The sequence below is a fragment of the Daphnia pulex genome, chromosome 5 (genome assembly GCF_021134715.1).
Source record: "Daphnia pulex isolate KAP4 chromosome 5, ASM2113471v1".
NCBI classification, from domain to species: Eukaryota; Metazoa; Arthropoda; class Branchiopoda; order Diplostraca; family Daphniidae; genus Daphnia; species Daphnia pulex.
This window is the reverse complement of record NC_060021.1, coordinates 826,756-844,193: the sequence shown is the minus strand read 5'-3', so window position 1 is coordinate 844,193 and position 17,438 is coordinate 826,756. Positions and strand designations below refer to the sequence as shown.

Here is a 17,438-nt window from a genome sequence, read left to right as displayed (position 1 = left end):
ATACCAAAAAACGTACAAAACATCTATAAGCCTGAAATATTTCCAAATCGTGCTGGAGACCTTTCCTATCACATGTATTAGTATTTTTCATGTTGAATCAGTATAGAATACTCTATTTTACAATAATTATAAGAAGAAACTCAGTTCATGTGACAGGTTGCATTGGTGTTGAAGAAATACCAAAAAAACGTCCCAAACATCTAGCCTGAAATATTTCCAAATCGTGGTGGAGACCTTTCCTATCACGTGTATTAGTATTTTTCGTGTTGAATCAGTTTAAAATACTCTTTTTTACAATAATTATAAGAAGAAACTCAGTACATGTAACAGGTTGCATTGGTGTTGAAAAAATACCAAAGAAAACGTACAAAACATCTAGTCTGAAATATTTCCAAATCGTGGTGGAGACCTTTCCTATCACATGTATTAGTATTTTTCGTGTTGAATCAGTATAGAATACTCTATTTTACAATAATTATAAGAAGGAACTCAGTACATGTGACAGGTTGCATTGGTGTTGAAGAAATACCAAAAAAAACGTCCCAAACATCTAGCCTGAAATATTTCCAATTCGTGGTGGAGACCTTTCCTATCACATGTATTAGTATTTTTCGTGTTGAATCAGTATAGAATATTCTATTTTACAATAATTATAAGAAGAAACTCGGTACATGTGACACGTTGCATTGGTGTTGAAGAAATACCAAAAAAACGTCCCAAACATCTAGCCTGAAATATTTCCAAATCGTGGTGGAGACCTTTCCTATCACATGTATTAGTATTTTTCAAGTTGAATCAGTATAGAATACTCTATTTTACAATTATTATAAGAAGAAACTCAGTACATGTGACAGGTTGCATTGGTGTTGAAGAAATACCAAAAAAACGTCCCAAACATCTAGCCTGAAATATTTCCAAATCGTGGTGGAGACCTTTCTTATCATCGTGGTGGAGACCTTTCCGGAAATATTTCAGGCTAGATGTTTTTTTGGTATTTCTTCAACACCAATGCAATCTGTCACATGTACTCAGTTTCTTCTTATATTTATGAAATAAATATTATAGCAACTTCAATCTCATAAAAAGGTTTTTTCGAAGTTCCTAGAAGATTTTCTATGAACATTTTTCTACAACTATTTCCTCGTGAATTGCTTTATGAATAAATTGATTCAATAGACTTAGAGAAAGAAATTAAAATCACCCACAATTAGTAGTCGACAGGGGGCCGGCACTAAAGATTCTAGTAGACATGCAAATTCGTCACTAAAGTGATTGATTTTGTTGGTTGGGGGACAATACACTACGAGAAGGACAATTGCCACTGAGTTCATAAACAGTGAAACTGCGAGAAAATCGAATGATTGAGCTACGAAGTCAAGAGAGAGGAGGCGACATCTTACTGTGTTACGGTATATGACTGCCACTTCTCCACCTCTCCTGCCCGTCCTTGTGTACGTGAAAGCCTATCCGTCCAATTCGTTACAGAAATACGATTTTGTTTTTTTTACAAGTTTAAACGGTTTCATTCTTACAGGATATGTTAATCGATGTCCAATACCTTATTTATAGTCTTTAAAATCAATAAATCTATTAAGACATTCATGAAGGAAAACAAATAGAAATAAGGGTAAGGGTTGAAAGAAAGTCTTCCAAGAATTGAAAAACACCACTTCAATGAATTTGAAATGACGATTTTGATTTTTGTACAAGTTTAAACGGTTTCATTCTTACAGGATATGTTAATCGATGTCCAGTACACTATTACAAGTCTTTAAAATCAATGATTCAATTAAGACATTCATGAAGGAAAAGAAATAGAAATAATGGTTGATAGAAAATCTTCCAGGAACTGAAAAACACCACTTCAATGAATTTGAAATGAGTAAATGACTATATTGATTGTTTTAAAAGTTTAAATGGTTTCTTTCTTCCTGCTCCTGCTCCTGCTCCTGCTCCTGCTCCTGCTCCTGCTCCTGCTCCTGCTCCTGCTCCTGCTCCTGCTCCTGCTCCTGCTCCTGCTCCTGCTCCTGCTCCTGCTCCTGCTCCTCCTGCTCCTACTCCTCCTCCTCTTCCTCCTCCTCCTGCTCCTCCTGCTCCTCCTCCTTTTCCTCCTCCTCCTCTTCCTGCTCCTCATCCTCCCCCTGCTCCTTTTCCTCCTCCTCCTCCTCCTCCTTCTCCTCCACCTCCTCCTACTCCAACAACCAAAACGAGGGAAAACATCGTGGAGTGAGTAATTCTTTGGCTATCCACTTTCAAAAGTAGCGCTAGTTGACGCCAAATTCATACTTAAGTTTTTTTTTTGTCGCTAGAGCCTAGATGCCATTTTCGAGGAACGCAGTTCAAACCGTTCTTCATTTTCCAGGCGCGCAGTTCAAACCGTTTCCATTTTCTACGCGCGCAGTTCAAAATTCCAAAACGCCATCTATTGGTGAAATTCGAACTAATCCTCTTGTATGCCAAAAAACCTGTACAGACTACAGAATCCCTACGGGAAACGGGAAACACACTTGTTATTTAATTTTTTGGCACAATTGTTATTTAATTTTTTGACATAGTTTATTGCAATCTGAATAATACATTTCTTGTGAAAAAACGAAAGCGGAACGAAAGTCCTAAATGGTGAATTTCAACAAGAAAATATATTTAACCGGTTAATAAATCAGTTCGAGGACAACACAGCTTCTTTGTTCCTGTTAAACATGTTTTTCCGTCTCCTCTTTTGTGAACAGAAATAGTATTATAAAAATTGCCACATTGTCCAAAACAAAATGGTGATGTTCCACTCCAAAAACATCCGTTCACTGCAAAAAAAATATAAGTTTATTTAATTTTGCTGCCTCAATTTTTATTCATTCAAATATGTTGTGATTTTTAACCAATTTAAATTTGTTGGTTGATTCTTAATAGTTTGGAAACAAGATTTAAATGGGATTGTAAAGAATCAATCTGCCAAAAATAATCAGAATTGTCGCGGTTTCGATGTGGTATTAACTTAAATTTAATTGCCTTTAAAGCAATAGGCCTAAATAGTGGAATAATTTTTCTTACTTGGGGTTGGCTGGGCAACTTCAACTTGGGGTGTCGCTAATTGAGAACTAACAATCTGTGCATTCGAAGAAAGAATGGTGATAGAAATCATCAGTACCTGAAAATAACACGATCTCTTTAAAGTTTCTCTCATATTAGCATGGCCTAATTATTTGTTAGTTTTAAAAAAATATATTTAAATATTTATATCCCTTTTATTGAACAACCAGAGTTTTTTACTTTTTTTTTCTCTTTCAACCAAAAAATGTTTTAACTTATAAACGTTGGCTTAATTCAAATTCTATCATAGGCCCATAACGAATAACGTACCACTATGGCAGATGAGAACTTCATGGTTTTTAGATAGAAGACTTGACGCTCAACTGTATTAACCTCTTGACGGGTTGAACTTCGGAAAACAAATGAAAAGGAAGTGTAGTCAGCATTTTCTTTACATCGAGAGAAGGCCAATAGCAGCAGGCTTGTATAATGACAGGATGAGAGAGAACTTTGCAATATAGAGTATAGAAATGTCGCTCGCTTATTGGTTTGTGGTTTCTGATAAAACACTTGATTGTGTTCAAATTGTAACGATACACGAAAACATGGTTTCCGTTTTCAAAATTAGATGCATATAGGATTTCGAGATATTGCGCTGTTGTGGCTTTGATGGGAATGTTGCAACATACTGAGTTAATTTTCTGTTTTAATACCGCTACAATATTGTCGTGCTTTAGATTTTCCAACGTTTTTATCTTTTTTATGCAGCCAATATGATGGCTAATGAAGGAAAAATCCAAAGGAGGGTAAGCGAAGCTATATGGCGGTTTTGGTGCAGCAGGAGCCAAGCCAAGATCTCTTAAACGAACTTAAATTAGGCTACTTCAAATAATGTTTGTCATGATGAATCAATCAACGTCAATGATGAATCAATATATAATGTCTAGTTTTCTTAAGGAACTGTGTTTGCTTAAGTGGAAATATGAACTGAAACAAGGCACAGTGCAGTCGTCTTCCTATATTGGTAATAGATCTCTATACAATCAACCATACAAAAAAGGAATCATGTGATGCGTTGCTGGTCTGAGCAAACATGCAATTTCACATTTACATATTTTTTTTTTTTTGCAATTCCATATCATATTCGATTCATTTATTTCTTGTAACAACACGGAAAAAAATGTGAATTTCAACAAGACACCATTTTCAACGTGATCTCAGCAACGCAGCAGTTCCAGGACAACACAGCCTCTTTGTTCCTGTTAAACATCTTTTTCCGTCTCCACTTTTGTCTGAAGCAATGGTTTTATAAAATCGGCCACAATGTCCAGCACAAAATGGGGATGTTCCACTCCAAAAACATCCTGCCACTGGAAAAAATGTAAAATGATTGACGTATATTTAAATGTAGGCTAATGCCTGAAGTTCCATTCACACCTCGTAAATATATATCTCTAATATTCATATAATGATTTATTCCCTTTCTTACTTGAGTTTACTTGATGCACTACGGGAGGAATCGGAACTTGGGGTACCGGAACTTGGGGAACCGGTACTGGTACCGGAACTTGGGGAACCGGTACTGGTACCGGAACTTGGGGAACCGGTACTGGTACCGGAACTTGGGGTCCTGGAACTTGGGGTGTCACAGCTTCGGGTGTTACATTTGCAGGTGGTGTCACAGCTTCGGGTGTTACATTTGCAGGTGGTGTCACAGCTTCGGGTGTTACATTTGCAGGTGGTGTCACACCTTGGGGTGTAACATCTTAGGGTATCATTAATTGAGAATTAACAGTCTGAATTGAATTATAATTTTCATATTATTTCTAAGTTGCCTGACAAATGGGTTATTAACCTAAATGGGTTCTAAACCAATAAATTGTAGGCCTATAGTGACAAATGATCTCTCTTACTTGGATTTTCTTGAGGTAGGCCTACTACAACATTAGGTACTACAACTTGGGGTGTGACATCTTGAGGTATTACAACTTGGGGCGCTGTCACATCTTGAGAGGTCACGTCTTGGGGTATCACATCATTTTGGGGAGTCACGACTTGGGGTGTCACATCTTGGGGTGGAACTGTCACATCTTGGGGTGGCATATTTTGTGTCGTCACGTCTTGAGGTGCCACATCTTGGGTGCCTAAATTGAATTATTTTTTCATATAATTTCAAAGTTTTTATAGGGTTGACTAATATTCTACGTATTTATATATTTGATGCGAATTATTATATGATGTTTAGAGTATCAGTAATCTCAATAATCTGATTATCTACGGTTTCATACGGAAAACAAAATCTTAGCCTCAATTATTTGAGACACAAATGGGACGGTCGCACCGAGGTACGGTATTGACGTGATATTACCTTAAACCTGCTAAATTGGTTCTAAACCAATTATATTATTGTAGGCCTATAACAAATGATCTCTCTTACCTGGATTTTCTTGAGGTACTACAACGTTAGGTACTACAAATTGGGGTGTCACATCTTGAGGTTTTGCATCTTGAGATGTCACGTCTTGGGGTATTACATTTTGGGGAGTCACGACTTCGGGAGTCACGACTTCGGGAGTCACGACTTCGGGAGTCACATCTTGGGGTGGAACTGTTACATCTTGGGGTGGCATATTTTGTGTCGTCACGTCTTGAGGTGCCACATCTTGGGTGCCTAAATTGAATTATTTTGTTCATATAATTTCAAAGTTTTTATAGGGTTGACGAATATTCTATACGTAATTATATATTTGATGCGGATTTTATTATATGCGGATTATATGATGTATAGAGATTAGAGAATCAGTAATATCAATAATCTGATTATCTACGGCTTCATACGGAAAACAAAATCTTAGCCTCAATTATTTGAGACACAAATGGGACGATCGCACCGAGGTATTGACGTGATATGACCTTAAACCTGCTAAATTGGTTCTAAACCAATTATATTATTTTAGGCCTATAACAAATGATCTCTCTTACCTGGATTTTCTTGAGGTACTACAACGTTAGGTACTACAAATTGGGGTGTCACATCTTGAGGTTTTGCTTCTTGAGATGTCACGTCTTGGGGTATTACATTTTGGGGTGTCACGACTTCGGGAGTCACATCTTGGGGTGCCACTTCTTGGGGCGCAACATTTTGGGGTGGAACAGCATCCTGTGATGTTACGTCTTGGGGTGTATCTAATTAGGATGTCATTATTTGAGAATTAACAGTCTGGATTTTATTTTTTATATTTACAACTACACACAAATTTCTAAAGTTTTTAGGTTTTGACGAATATCTATTCTATGCATTTTTTACATAGTTCGTGCGAATTATTATTGTATAGAAAATCAGTATAATCTCAATCTGATTATCTACAGTTTTTACGTAAAACAATAAGATCTTTTATTGAAGACAACTTGGTGGGACGCGGTCGTAACGAGATAACTTGACTGCGTGCGACTGCGTGATAATAATATGATGATCTTAAACGAAATTGGCTCTTATATATTATAACCAACTAGGTCTAAAGATCCAGACCGATAATTTTTCTTACTTGGATTTTCTTGAGGTACTACAACGTTAGGATCCACTACTTGGGGCTCTACTTCTTGGGGATTCGTATCTTGTGGTGCGATATCTTGGCGTGTAAAAAATTCTTGGGGTGCGAAATGTTGGCGTGCCATTTTTCGAGTATAACAGATCTGTGTATTTTCAAGAAGAATGGTGGACAGCACCATCAGTACCTGTGAAAACGAGTTTATTTCATTTTAAAAAGTGCTGTCAAATATCTAGAGCCTATTATACATTGTACGCATAATAATGTGGGTTTTTCTTGTTTCATTAATTATTTGTATTCTTATTTGAACAAACCGAGAGTTTTTTTTCACTTTCAACCTTCAAATGTTTGGTTAGTTTCGAATTCTAGTTTACCTACCAATTTGAGAGATGAGAAGTTCATGGTTTAGATTGAAGAATTGACGCTCAACTGCATTACCTACAGGTTAAACTTCAGAAAACAAGTGAAAAGCTAGGAGGTGAAGTCAGTATTCTATATGCATATCGACAGGAGGCTTATAGTAGGCTAATAAAATGATTGACTAATTTGACAAAAGGTTGGTAATGCAATCACTTGAATTTGTGGTTTATGGTTTGTGTTAAAATGATTGATTGTTTAATACGTTGCAACGATATGGGAGAACATGGTTTCCGTTTCAAAAATTAGACGGATGTGATTTCGAGATTGCGCTGTTGTGGCTGTCGGAGTGTTGCAACACTGAGTTGGTTTTCCGTTATGAACTTATGAGTTATGAACGTAACATATTTAAAATTATGTTCCTTTTTTTTAAATTTGAGTAAAAGGCTATTTAATGAAAAGGTGCGGTAGCGCCGCCCTTGCTATTGTGAGACCGCCATAGCTTCATAATGTCTCAATTCTTATTTTGTATTGTTTATTTTAATTTTTCTCCCAAATTGCAAGTTCTGTTAGGAAATCAAGTAATACTGTCGTTAATTGTTTGTTAAATGTTTTCATCGTTAACTGTATAGGGAGGGGCGTTTTGGCCTGGATCGAGTGAAAACTGGGTCATCACGTCTGCTACTTTTCTCGTTTGACACAATCTAATTTTTTTCATTTTTTTGTAATAACTTTCTCTTTCTTTCTACATAAGCCATCTAGCGCGAAATTAATCAACTTATAGCATACAGTCACTAAGAAAACCTTCCGAATAATTTGCCCATAGAGCCAGTACCAGTAGTTAAAATATTACATCACGCACATTCATTCGTTTCGGCACGTGTTCCAGAGTAGTAACACTTTCAGTATTTCCTCCGATATCCTCTTATTATTCCAAGGTTTGACACAGTGGCTTCCTAAATCGCTTATTGTTTCCTGACAATTTCTTTGGACTAACTACATTTGTAGCTTATTTGTAGTGCATCAAATTGTCTTGCGGACATATAGAGTTGCATCAACGTCGTTTTATTCCAGGGAAAAAAAGTAGCAACCGAAAACGTCGTCAAAAAATAGGACACGCAAATTGTGACCTGTGTGTGTGTGTGTGGTTCCTGCGTTTTGTCAACTTCGTATTCGTTCAAAATGCCTAAAGTCTCCAGAGAAGAGGAGCAAGAAGAGCACTCGCCGATGACTCAAAACGGCGGTGATGCGAGTAACAACAACAAGGTAACGATGGAACGCCAATTAGGTTTAATGAATGGCATAGCCATGATCGTTGGATCTATTGTTGGATCCGGTATCTTCATAAGCCCGAAAGGTGTCCTCCAGTCGACAGGATCTGCCGGATTGTCCATTATTGTGTGGGCGTTGTGCGGACTCGTTTCGTCTGTCGGTGCCATATGCTACGCTGAATTAGGTATTTAAAATACGCCTTCTCCCTTTTAATGTCAATAACTTAGCGGGAGGTGGGGAGCGCTATATGCATTTTTAAATTGCGCACCCATTCCCGATTTTTTGTTCTGCGCAAAATGACAAAAAAAAACCCGCCCCTTATCTTTATTTTTTTTAAAAGATTATTGTAGTAGACATGGTCACATTTTTGTTATTATTTTTAACAAATATCTACAAACGGATTAACAGGAACCATGATAAATTCCTCGGGCGGCGATTACGCATACTTGGGCGAAGCCTACGGTCCTTTGCCGGCCTTTCTCTATTTGTGGGCAGCTGTGCTCATCATCATTCCTGTATCAAACGCTATTATAGCCTTGGCCTTCGCCAATTACATCCTCCAACCGATATGGGGCACTTGCCCACCGTCGGATTCAGCCGTCCGACTACTCGCCGCCTTTGCCGTCGGTATTAAAATTCATATCGCCCAAATTGCTGATACCAAAATTTTGTTTACTACATTTTCTCTTATATATGATTATATTAGGCGTACTAGCTTTCATCAATTGCTGTAACATGCGCTGGGTCGCCAAATTGCAAACCGTATTCATGGCGGCTAAAGTCATTGCCTTGGGGCTCATTATAACCACCGGAGGCGTCGCTTACTTTCTCCAAGGTGAAAGTCGGGGATTTCAGGAACCCTTCCGCAACACGTCCACCGATCCCAGTTTGATCGCCTTGTCGTTTTATTCGGGACTCTTTTCTTATGCTGGATGGTAAAAGTTAATGGACCCTATACAAATTGATTGAATTCAATTTTCTCATCCATATTCGTTTATTATTGCGCAATGCAGGAATTGTTTGAATTTCGTCGCCGAAGAAGTGCGGGAACCAAACAAGTATTATTATTTTTAATCGAAAATGAATTTTGTTACGTAATTTTTAAATTTAGAAATCTTCCGCGGGCTATATTGATCTCGATGCCCATCATCACGGTTGTGTACGTCATGACCAACGTGGCTTACTTGATCGTGTTAACGCCCGAAGAGATATTAGATTCCTCCGCCGTCGCAGTGGTTTGTCCAACACAGTTATTTCCAACCGCGATGAGTCCTTGATGACTTAACACACATATGTATTTATTTGAATTCAGACGTTTGGCGATCGTGTGTACAGTTCGTTCACCTGGGTCATTCAGTTGCTGGTGGCTATTTCCGCTTTGGGCACCTTGCACAGTAGCATCTTTAGCTCGTCGCGCATCTTCTTCGTCGGCGCCCGCAATGGACACCTTCCGGGCTCGATAGCGCTGATTAGCATCAACAATCTCACGCCGATTCCTTCCATCCTGTTCATGGTCAATTTGAATTTTATTCATTTTAAATTGGCAAATAATTATAGTCGATTTTCTAGGGTGGATTAACTATGGTGATGCTCGTCGTGACCGACGTCTACGTGTTGATTAATTACACCTCCTTTGTGGAGGCCACGTTCGTAGCGGCCGCTGTTGGCGGACTCTTGTGGCTCAGGCGAACGAGACCAAACGCCGCTCGACCTATTAAAGTAATTTTGATTAGTTAGTTGGTATAGACGTTTGTTTTTTTTAATTTATTTTCGGTTTGTGCCCAGGTGAGTTTGGTGTACCCGATAGCGTTTTTCGCGGTCTCCATCTTTCTGGTGTGCTTTCCCATTTTTTCCAGTCTGATGGAAGTCGTCACGGCCGTCGGAATCACCATTACCGCCGTTCCAGTTTTCTACTTTTGCATCGCCTGGAAGAAGAAACCCAAGTGGCTCTCATCGACCAGCAGTATTAATTATCCCCCAGTTCTTAATAACCGCTCGATAATTTTTTTTTTTTTTTACATTTCTTTTGCAGATAAATTCACTTTGCTGTGCCAGAAAATATTCCTAGCCGTCCCGGAAAACGCCGGAAGCAAGACTTACTGAACGGAAGAAATTTCCGCAATTTCAATGAATTCAAAAAGCTCATTTTCGCGGCTTTTGAAACCCCGATCCTGGTTTGTTTTGAACGACTGCTTTCCATTCTTTTAAACGCGGTCGTTATGTGGAAACCTGTATCATCGCGTGCATCTAATGAAAGTGATATTTCATAATAAATTTATACAAGGAAGTGAATAAAAATCTAAATTATAACTATAAAGTGTTGGAAGTCGGATTGTGTAAAAGGTAAACGTAAAGTACTTAAATAAAATGTTTTGACGTAAATCTAAAAAAATATAGTCTGTTTACACAAAAGACTTACTTGGAATTATTTAGATTGTAATTAAGTAGTTAAAACAGAAACCAGTTTAATTCCATCTCCAGCTGTTGAACACACTTACAAATACAAATAAAAATAACCACATAAATGTGGTGGAATGTTGGGAATGCTACAGTCGCCTCTTGAACGAGGTTGGCACTTATAGCGGCATTCGCTCAAATTAAATTCGACAAAAAAAAATGTTTCTATTAAAGTTCGTCATGTTTCTGTCCAGAGAATTCGTCGTGGGAAATGAAACCGTCGTTATTTTTATCTTCGGTTTCAAATATTTGCTCCACGAGACGAGCGTGGTCTTCGTCTATCTTGTCTGTAATAAAGGCGCCATCAACTTTCAATTTGTTAATTTGTCTGTCAAAGTGGGCTCGAACCTGTAACAAAAAAATATCAACGTTTTTCAACCGATCCATCTAAAAAAGACTGAAAATTCAAAACCACACATTTGAGCGAGACCAATCACATTCCTTTGAAAACAAAAGCGTGCAATGCCAAACGGAATTAGCCAATGGGTGAAGATGAGGATTTTGGAATGAGCAGACGTCATGATTTATTATTAGTTTTCTTTGTACAACATTCCTCGTCGGGCCGAGTTACTTCTGTTAAGTAAATTAGCTTCAGTACGAGAATCGCAACGTGAAAGATATAATAATCTGGTTTAACAAAAACAACACCCCATCACCTGGATCCCATGAGGATTTTTTAAAAAAATTCAAAGAAAAAAAAATAAGTTCCAATTCCCTCCCCAAAAGAAAAAAAACTAAGTACTGCACACAACTATCATCACACCTGAGATTTAAACTGGATCAAATGTGTGCGAGAATGGAAGACTTAGAGTTCATCGTGCTTGGGTCCGGAGAACTCTTCGAACGAGATGTAGCCATCTCGGTCGTGATCTTCGTGCTGGAAGATCTCTTCAGTGATCTTGAGAGGATCTTGCTGCTGCGGTGCTCCTTCTTCAGCAGGGACCTCTTCAGCTTTCTCAGTTGGGGGAATGTGCTTTTTTATGTAATCTGCCACCTTAAAATTAAACCCATATAAGCATATGAATAAAAGAAGCACACTCAAGTCAACTGAAAGTATAAATAATCAAATCCAATATTGAAAATAAGCAACACCAATTATAGCTGATGAGCAAGTGAGCACACAAAGAGTCCAAATGTTTACCTCTTCTTTCGACAACTGGTTGTCGGAATCGCTGTCAATCTGTTTGAAAACATTCTGGGGAGGTGGGGCCTGGTTGATGCCCATCAACTCGACATCGAAAAGCAGTGTGGCACCTAAATGATTTGTAAACATGAATGACTCATTCAGTTGCAGTCGCTTTAATCAGTCATACCGCCAGGAATGATGTTTCCAGCTCCCTTATCTCCATAGCCCAGCTCTGCGGGGATAGTCAGTTTACGTTTTTCACCAACGCACATGTCCAGCAAGCCCTGATGAAGAAAAACATGTTACTTTTCAAATACTGTGTTACATTTTCAAAAAAGTGTCACCTGGTCCCATCCTTTAATGACTTGGCCAGCTCCAATCTGGAATTGGAAAGGTTGGTTGCGGTCCAAACTGCCAAAAAAACAGGACAAACGAATAAATTTCACACTGAAAGATTGGTGCAAGAATAAGAAATTACATACCTGGAGTCAAATTTAGTGCCATCCAGCAACGTTCCGGTGTAGTGCATTGACAGGATGTCACCATTTTTCGACTTGGATTCGCATGCGTCAGGTACAGAAATTACGTCGATTTTCAGTTCGTCGGCAAAAGTGGAAGCAACGATGAACAGGCAGGAAATCAGTAACAACTTCATTTTGAATATGTGGAAGCAACTAAGGAATGGACAACGCCGAAACAAACGTCTACTTATGACTACGCACAGACAAGCGACGGAGTGAAAGGAAAAACGGAAAATCTCTTATCCAACATTCGACCAGCAGCTCTAATCGGCGAGAGCCACGTCAAACTTGTGTCCCCACCCATCGGCAACAGCCGGCGGCATTAGTTGTCATGGTTACCGCTGATTCTAAGGGTGGGAACAAGCTTTTAAAAAACCAGAATTCGTGAGGCCAACAGGTCTTTGGACTGAACTGGCATTCTAGCTCACAGATAAAATAACGAATGGAAGTGAAACGAAAGAAATGGTAAAAGAAACACGACTTGGCGTTCGTTCATTGGTCAATCAGCCTCGCTGGAAAAGGAACTGACCTTCGAATTTTTTTAAAAAATGTAGACGCTGTATTTAATTTATGTATGCTGATTTTTAATCTTTTTAAGCCAATTTTGTTTGATTATTATACGTGGGCTACGTGGACAGAGTTCAGTGGCCGTGACAGCCAGTAGTGGGCTGGGCTTTCTTGTTAATCTAACGTGTAACTGCCAGACTGGCTTCAGTCAGCATTTCCGTTTTGAAGCAGACGGGAAGTGAAACAATTTTTACAGTTTTTTGAGCTCGGTAAAAGTTTCGTATAGATTTTTTTTCCTGTAGAAACTTACCACAAAAATTAAACTCTTATCTTTCTTCTTCCTGTTATTGATTGTAAAATAGCATGTGTTGCTTGAAATCAAATAGAAATTAAATGAAGTGTTGTAAGGCCTCAAAAATGGTATGTGTATTCGTGAATAGAAATATACTTGTGTACGACATTTGACAAAATTGGCTATTTCCTCATTCAGTCGGCTTTTCCCCATTTTATAGCTGTGATGAATTGATCACTACATTATTAGACAATCAAGATAAGCTCTACTTGGTTTCAAAACACTTGTAAGCTCGAAAATCTTTACAATTTCAACATGTTCGTGTTAATGACTGATTGGCAAATATAAAAATTGTTATCATGTATACTGATTTGGATATTATGTGCGTGATGATTGATGAACTAGTACTGCTTATCGTTGGCAACTTCCGGCACGGCCAGAAATACTTTTTGACACGCAGCGGTGAATCTTCCTGCGTTTTTAATTGAAAATAAATCATATTAAAATTTGATAAATAGAAATTAAATATTGAAATCAGGATTGGTATACTATTGCTAGATGAGATCCATGTGGGTTTGCGCTTGAACGCTATACAGAAGCAGAAGATTGGTATGGCAGTTGCGGTAATTGCGATAGCCGTTATGGCGCCAACCGGATTTGAAATGATGGGCAGGCAGACCAGAAAGACGGACACCACCATGAAAGCTATCGGGTAGGCAAGATTAACCTAAGATAAACATTTTTAAAAAAATAAAATTGTAAATAAATAAATTAAATAGTTTAGAATTTTAAAAAATAATTTTACTTTAATAGGTCGGACAGCGTCGGGCCTTTTCCACCTAAGCCACAACAATCCGGAGACGGTGGCCAATAGGAATGCGGAATCGGTGAACATGACGTAATTAATAAGGACGTAAACGTCACCAACGATCAACATGGTGATCGCCAATCCTCCCTAATAGAAATAAAAATTCAAATAATTATTACCAAAATTCCAATTTGGTTTTGGTAATCGTAAATTAGCTTTAGTAAACGTACAATAAAAATAATGGCAGGAATGGGCGTCAAATTCTTGAGACTAATGAGGGCCAAAGCGCCGGGCAGGTGGCCGTTTCGAGCCCCGACGAAAAAGATTCGAGACGAGCTGAAAATGTTGCAGTGCAGAGAGCCCAGTGCCGACATGGCCACTAGGATTTGCACGATCCACGTTAGGGATCCGTAGACTCGCTCGCCAAAAGTCTAAATCAAATTCTTCAATTAATTAATTAATTAATAGACTTTAAAATAATAATTTTAAGTGTACGTATAGGTTATAAGATATTATACCACAGCCACTGCGTTGGACGAAAGCAATTCCTCTGGAGTCAAAACGATGAGATAGGCCACATTGGCCATGGCGTAAACGAGTGTGATGATGGGCATAGAAATGCCAATAGCTCGTGGCAAATTCTTGTAAGGATCTTTCAGCTCTTCCACCACAAAATTCAAACAATTCCTGTGATAATTAGAAACGATAAGTGGATTATAGTAATCAATTTAGAAATTAAATTGTCGATATTACCATCCGCCGTAAGAAAAAAGGCCGGAGTAGAACGACAAGGCGATCAAACTGGGATCGGTCGACGTTGTGGCGAACGGCTCCTGGAATCCGCGTGTAGTTTGTCCCTGGACAAAGTAAAAAGCGATGCCGGTGACGATGACCAGGGCCAGAGCGGCCACTTTGGCCACCAGAAAGACGCTTCTCAATTTGGCCGACCAGTTGACGTTCCAGCAGTTGATGAGGCACAGGGAGGCGATGGCGAAGGCGGCCACCAGCCGGACGGCGAATTCCGACGGAAGGCAAGTGCCCCACAGCGGCAGGAGCAGGTAATTGGCAAAGGCCAGAGCATTGATGGCGTTAGTGACGGGAATGAAAATGAGCAGCGAGGCCCAGAGGAACATGAAGGACGGTAGGGGTCCGTAGGCCTCGCTCAGGTAGGCGTAGTTGCCGCCCGATCGGTCGATCATCGTGCCCAGCTCGGCGTAGCAGATGGCCCCGACGAAGGAGACGAACCCGCACAGCGTCCAGATGATGATGGACAATCCGGAAGAGCCGGCCGAGAGGAGGACGCCTTTGGGACTGATGAAGATGCCAGAGCCGACGATCGTTCCGACGATCATGGCTACTCCGTCCAACAGGCCCAGCTGCCTCTCCATGACAACCCGATGGCCATCAGGAGATTCCTGGAGTTCCTGGACATCTCCGACGTTCATCGGCTCCTTTTCCTGCTCGTCGGCATCCGTTTTTTCTCTCGACATTTTTTAAAAATTGTGGGAACCTTTTAAAATTGTCAAATGTAATCAAATAAATTCTACCAAAGGCAAGTGAAGATAATTCAGAATAAATTAAGACTTTTACCGGATTATAATCTCAACTGTTGGCAGGCGCGTTGAGGGCGCGGTCGACGAATTCTAATAGGAGAAAGATGCCGGGATTGTTTGTTCTCGGCTGGCACTTTGGTCGCCGTTGCGCAGATGTTTGAAGCTTCCAGTAGAAAAAGAGCGTTTGTTCCGATCGTGCAGCAGATTCACCGCAGCAGCAACAGCAAGTGGAGAATGTCTATTTTGTCCTTTTATTTTTCCATGTGCTGGTTTTTGTCGGTTTTGGCCAGCGGGGCTGTGTATATCCTAAAAGAAAGGGCCAATCATCTCCTAGTAGAGTCAAAACATCAGCAGCCAACACATTCCCGATAAGGCAGCAGCAGCACACTGCACACAACCGCTGTCGGTCGTCAAACGAGTTGCCAAGGCGACGACCTTCGAATGAGCACAGTCCCGCGCCGAGCGGGAGCGTGTAAATCGGCCATCAGAGTTGCCCGACCGACTAGTACATAGTGAGCTGGAAACCGAACCCGCTCCGCGTCGACTGCGTGTGCAATGGCTATACTCAACCGCCGCGCATACAATGGGAATGAGTTATAACGCCGTCTAGAATCGTAAAATAGACTCGTCTCTATCTTGAAGTGCTCAGACGACGTCTCATTCATTGTCTATAGTTTTGTACATCAATTTGATGGCCAGCGGAAAATGTATTAAGTTTAATCGAGGCCACGAAGGAGGACAAAAGTACGTGAGAAAAGGATGTAACAACATCTGAAAAACAAAAGTCTTATTGGAGTATAGTATACACTATACTATGTAGCTGTAAATTTGTTATTTGCACTTCAGAAAAGATAAATTTGGATCTTGGTCAAATTAAATAATCGTGATAATAAAGCAGTACGCGCTCTTATGGTATGTTTGAGTAGATAACACACGACTCACCGTGATTTGTGAGATGTGACGACGAACCAGCGATGAATCATTATGTGAACACACGAAAGAAAAGAAAAGGTTGTTGAAAATTTATTTTTGTATGGGAACCAGAGCAAAACTTATACTGCAGCGATCAAACTGTCGGTCATATTGTAATGGAAGTTGACCTAGTTAATACGCATCATTACTTTCTATGTTATATTTCGTTTTTTTATTTTTTAAATGGCCAAATATCAGGCAAGGCGGGTTAGTGAACGTATATTGTATGACCCAGTAAGTAATAAGGTCTAATATTTATGTTTTTTTTGCGTCATTATATACAGTTGGTTGTCAGCACAGTTCGTGTCTTATCGTATTGACAAAAACGTAATATGGGGAAATGGGTATAGGCAGATTCGGCAAATAAAATGTGGTAGTGTGTGTACAACAACTTGTGTATAGTAGTAACACGGTACATTATTTAAACAGGATGTCCTGTCAAGTTGGACCGAATTATAGGCCACTAGACCACCTGTTTCTGCTCTGCTGGCTCATAATGGTTCAGGTGTTGTCCAGCCATTATCCCGGTCAGTAGATGGCGTAAAAATGTCGTTAATTTTGTTAAATAACACACAGGCTGCATTTCTTTATATTGCACTTATTTATAATAAAATGTATCACAGTAAAATTTGAATGTAATTAATGGGAGCGATAATTCCTCTTGCCATACGTACATATCGCGATATCTAATAGCGCAACAGTTGGGTGAATATTTCCAGGAATAATGAGAAACCGTTTAGCGCTGAATACTGAAATAAAATTCAGAATAGGCGTCGATTGAAAATAAAAAGTGATCACAATTCACCCATTAAAGGATGACGTTTAAACAAACTGCTATGTTAACAACAGAACGCAGCATATTACACGGAAAAAGATAACACACATTTCTATTATCTATATACTAGTAACAGCAGGAAATTTCTTATCCCGGCACGTGTCGTATAGCGGTTTCCTTGTATCAATAACGGTTCACACACATGTTGAAAAAGGAAAGTCAA

At 39.3% G+C, this 17,438-nt stretch overlaps 4 protein-coding genes and 1 long non-coding RNA gene across 16 annotated transcripts; 1 reads left to right on the top strand and 4 right to left on the bottom strand.

Annotated features, from left to right (window-relative positions):
- Positions 1-2,537: 2,537 nt before the first annotated feature.
- LOC124193575 (extensin-like) lies at positions 2,538-7,112 on the bottom strand. 5 transcript variants are annotated; one of them, XM_046587473.1, is made up of 10 exons: positions 6,954-7,112; positions 6,573-6,762; positions 6,010-6,213; positions 5,465-5,698; positions 4,941-5,171; positions 4,649-4,792; positions 4,517-4,594; positions 3,358-4,397; positions 3,049-3,145; positions 2,538-2,801 (listed from the first exon to the last, which is right to left on the bottom strand). In XM_046587473.1, the coding sequence occupies exons 1-8, from the start codon at positions 6,975-6,977 to the stop codon at positions 4,234-4,236; spliced, it is 1,269 nt and encodes a 422-aa protein (XP_046443429.1). In that variant the 5' UTR covers positions 6,978-7,112; the 3' UTR covers positions 2,538-2,801; positions 3,049-3,145; positions 3,358-4,233. The 5 variants fall into 5 exon arrangements, with proteins under 5 accessions (XP_046443429.1, XP_046443428.1, XP_046443430.1 ...); XM_046587472.1 differs by having other exon boundaries at positions 4,517-4,744; positions 4,778-4,792; XM_046587474.1 differs by having other exon boundaries at positions 4,517-4,711; positions 4,778-4,792.
- Positions 7,113-7,467: 355 nt separating this feature from the next.
- On the top strand, positions 7,468-10,521 carry LOC124195121 (Y+L amino acid transporter 2-like). Of its 4 annotated transcripts, XM_046589629.1 has the most exons (11): positions 7,468-7,870; positions 7,941-8,198; positions 8,282-8,388; positions 8,613-8,831; positions 8,911-9,139; positions 9,218-9,262; positions 9,316-9,439; positions 9,517-9,717; positions 9,774-9,923; positions 9,990-10,167; positions 10,237-10,502. In XM_046589629.1, exons 2-11 carry the CDS (start codon positions 8,179-8,181, stop codon positions 10,305-10,307), a joined length of 1,344 nt encoding a protein of 447 aa, XP_046445585.1. In that variant the 5' UTR covers positions 7,468-7,870; positions 7,941-8,178; the 3' UTR covers positions 10,308-10,502. The 4 variants fall into 4 exon arrangements, with proteins under 4 accessions (XP_046445585.1, XP_046445584.1, XP_046445582.1 ...); XM_046589628.1 differs by having other exon boundaries at positions 7,760-7,870; positions 7,952-8,388; positions 10,237-10,486; XM_046589626.1 differs by having other exon boundaries at positions 7,762-7,870; positions 7,941-8,388; positions 10,237-10,486.
- On the bottom strand, positions 9,178-9,685 carry LOC124195124. 2 transcript variants are annotated; one of them, XR_006875140.1, is made up of 2 exons: positions 9,549-9,685; positions 9,178-9,484 (listed from the first exon to the last, which is right to left on the bottom strand). It is a non-coding gene; the product is annotated as an uncharacterized LOC124195124 (long non-coding RNA). The 2 variants fall into 2 exon arrangements; XR_006875141.1 differs by having other exon boundaries at positions 9,178-9,476; positions 9,549-9,661.
- Positions 10,522-10,652: 131 nt separating the features above from the next.
- On the bottom strand, positions 10,653-12,836 carry LOC124195123 (FK506-binding protein 2-like). 4 transcript variants are annotated; one of them, XM_046589633.1, is made up of 6 exons: positions 12,270-12,594; positions 12,132-12,198; positions 11,975-12,071; positions 11,803-11,915; positions 11,425-11,655; positions 10,894-11,009 (listed from the first exon to the last, which is right to left on the bottom strand). In XM_046589633.1, the coding sequence occupies exons 1-5, from the start codon at positions 12,440-12,442 to the stop codon at positions 11,467-11,469; spliced, it is 639 nt and encodes a 212-aa protein (XP_046445589.1). In that variant the 5' UTR covers positions 12,443-12,594; the 3' UTR covers positions 10,894-11,009; positions 11,425-11,466. The 4 variants fall into 4 exon arrangements, with proteins under 4 accessions (XP_046445590.1, XP_046445589.1, XP_046445587.1 ...); XM_046589631.1 differs by lacking the exon at positions 10,894-11,009 and adding an exon at positions 11,161-11,317 and having other exon boundaries at positions 12,270-12,836; XM_046589630.1 differs by lacking the exon at positions 10,894-11,009 and adding an exon at positions 11,161-11,234.
- A 383-nt stretch (positions 12,837-13,219) lies between these two features.
- On the bottom strand, positions 13,220-15,971 carry LOC124195120 (Y+L amino acid transporter 2-like). The gene is made up of 7 exons (XM_046589625.1): positions 15,506-15,971; positions 14,669-15,425; positions 14,434-14,602; positions 14,146-14,346; positions 13,913-14,062; positions 13,657-13,834; positions 13,220-13,579 (listed from the first exon to the last, which is right to left on the bottom strand). Exons 2-7 carry the CDS (start codon positions 15,403-15,405, stop codon positions 13,509-13,511), a joined length of 1,506 nt encoding a protein of 501 aa, XP_046445581.1. The 5' UTR covers positions 15,406-15,425; positions 15,506-15,971; the 3' UTR covers positions 13,220-13,508.
- Between the last annotated feature and the right edge of the window lie 1,467 nt (positions 15,972-17,438).

Bases quoted from the DNA above. Each gene is read 5' to 3' on its own strand.
- LOC124193575 (XM_046587470.1), bottom strand. From the start codon at position 6,977: ATGAACTTCTCATCTCTCAAATTG. The intron at 6,763-6,953 runs GTAGGTAAACTA...TCGTTTTCACAG, and splicing joins ACTTCTCATCTCTCAAATTG to GTACTGATGGTGCTGTCCAC. The intron at 4,398-4,516 runs GTAAGAAAGGGA...CATTTTTTCCAG, and splicing joins AGTGCATCAAGTAAACTCAA to TGGCAGGATGTTTTTGGAGT.
- LOC124195121 (XM_046589627.1), top strand. From the start codon at position 8,115: ATGCCTAAAGTCTCCAGAGAAGAGGAGCAAGAAGAGCACTCGCCGATG. The intron at 9,718-9,773 runs GTCAATTTGAAT...TCGATTTTCTAG, and splicing joins TTCCTTCCATCCTGTTCATG to GGTGGATTAACTATGGTGAT. The intron at 9,924-9,989 runs GTAATTTTGATT...GTTTGTGCCCAG, and splicing joins ACGCCGCTCGACCTATTAAA to GTGAGTTTGGTGTACCCGAT.
- LOC124195123 (XM_046589631.1), bottom strand. From the start codon at position 12,442: ATGAAGTTGTTACTGATTTCCTGCCTGTTCATCGTTGCTTCCACTTTT. The intron at 12,199-12,269 runs GTATGTAATTTC...TTTTTTTGGCAG, and splicing joins GGCACTAAATTTGACTCCAG to TTTGGACCGCAACCAACCTT. The intron at 12,072-12,131 runs GTGACACTTTTT...TTTCTTCATCAG, and splicing joins TCATTAAAGGATGGGACCAG to GGCTTGCTGGACATGTGCGT.
- LOC124195120 (XM_046589625.1), bottom strand. From the start codon at position 15,405: ATGTCGAGAGAAAAAACGGATGCCGACGAGCAGGAAAAGGAGCCGATG. The intron at 14,347-14,433 runs GTATAATATCTT...AATTTGATTTAG, and splicing joins CGTCCAACGCAGTGGCTGTG to ACTTTTGGCGAGCGAGTCTA. The intron at 14,063-14,145 runs GTACGTTTACTA...TATTTCTATTAG, and splicing joins TTCCTGCCATTATTTTTATT to GGAGGATTGGCGATCACCAT.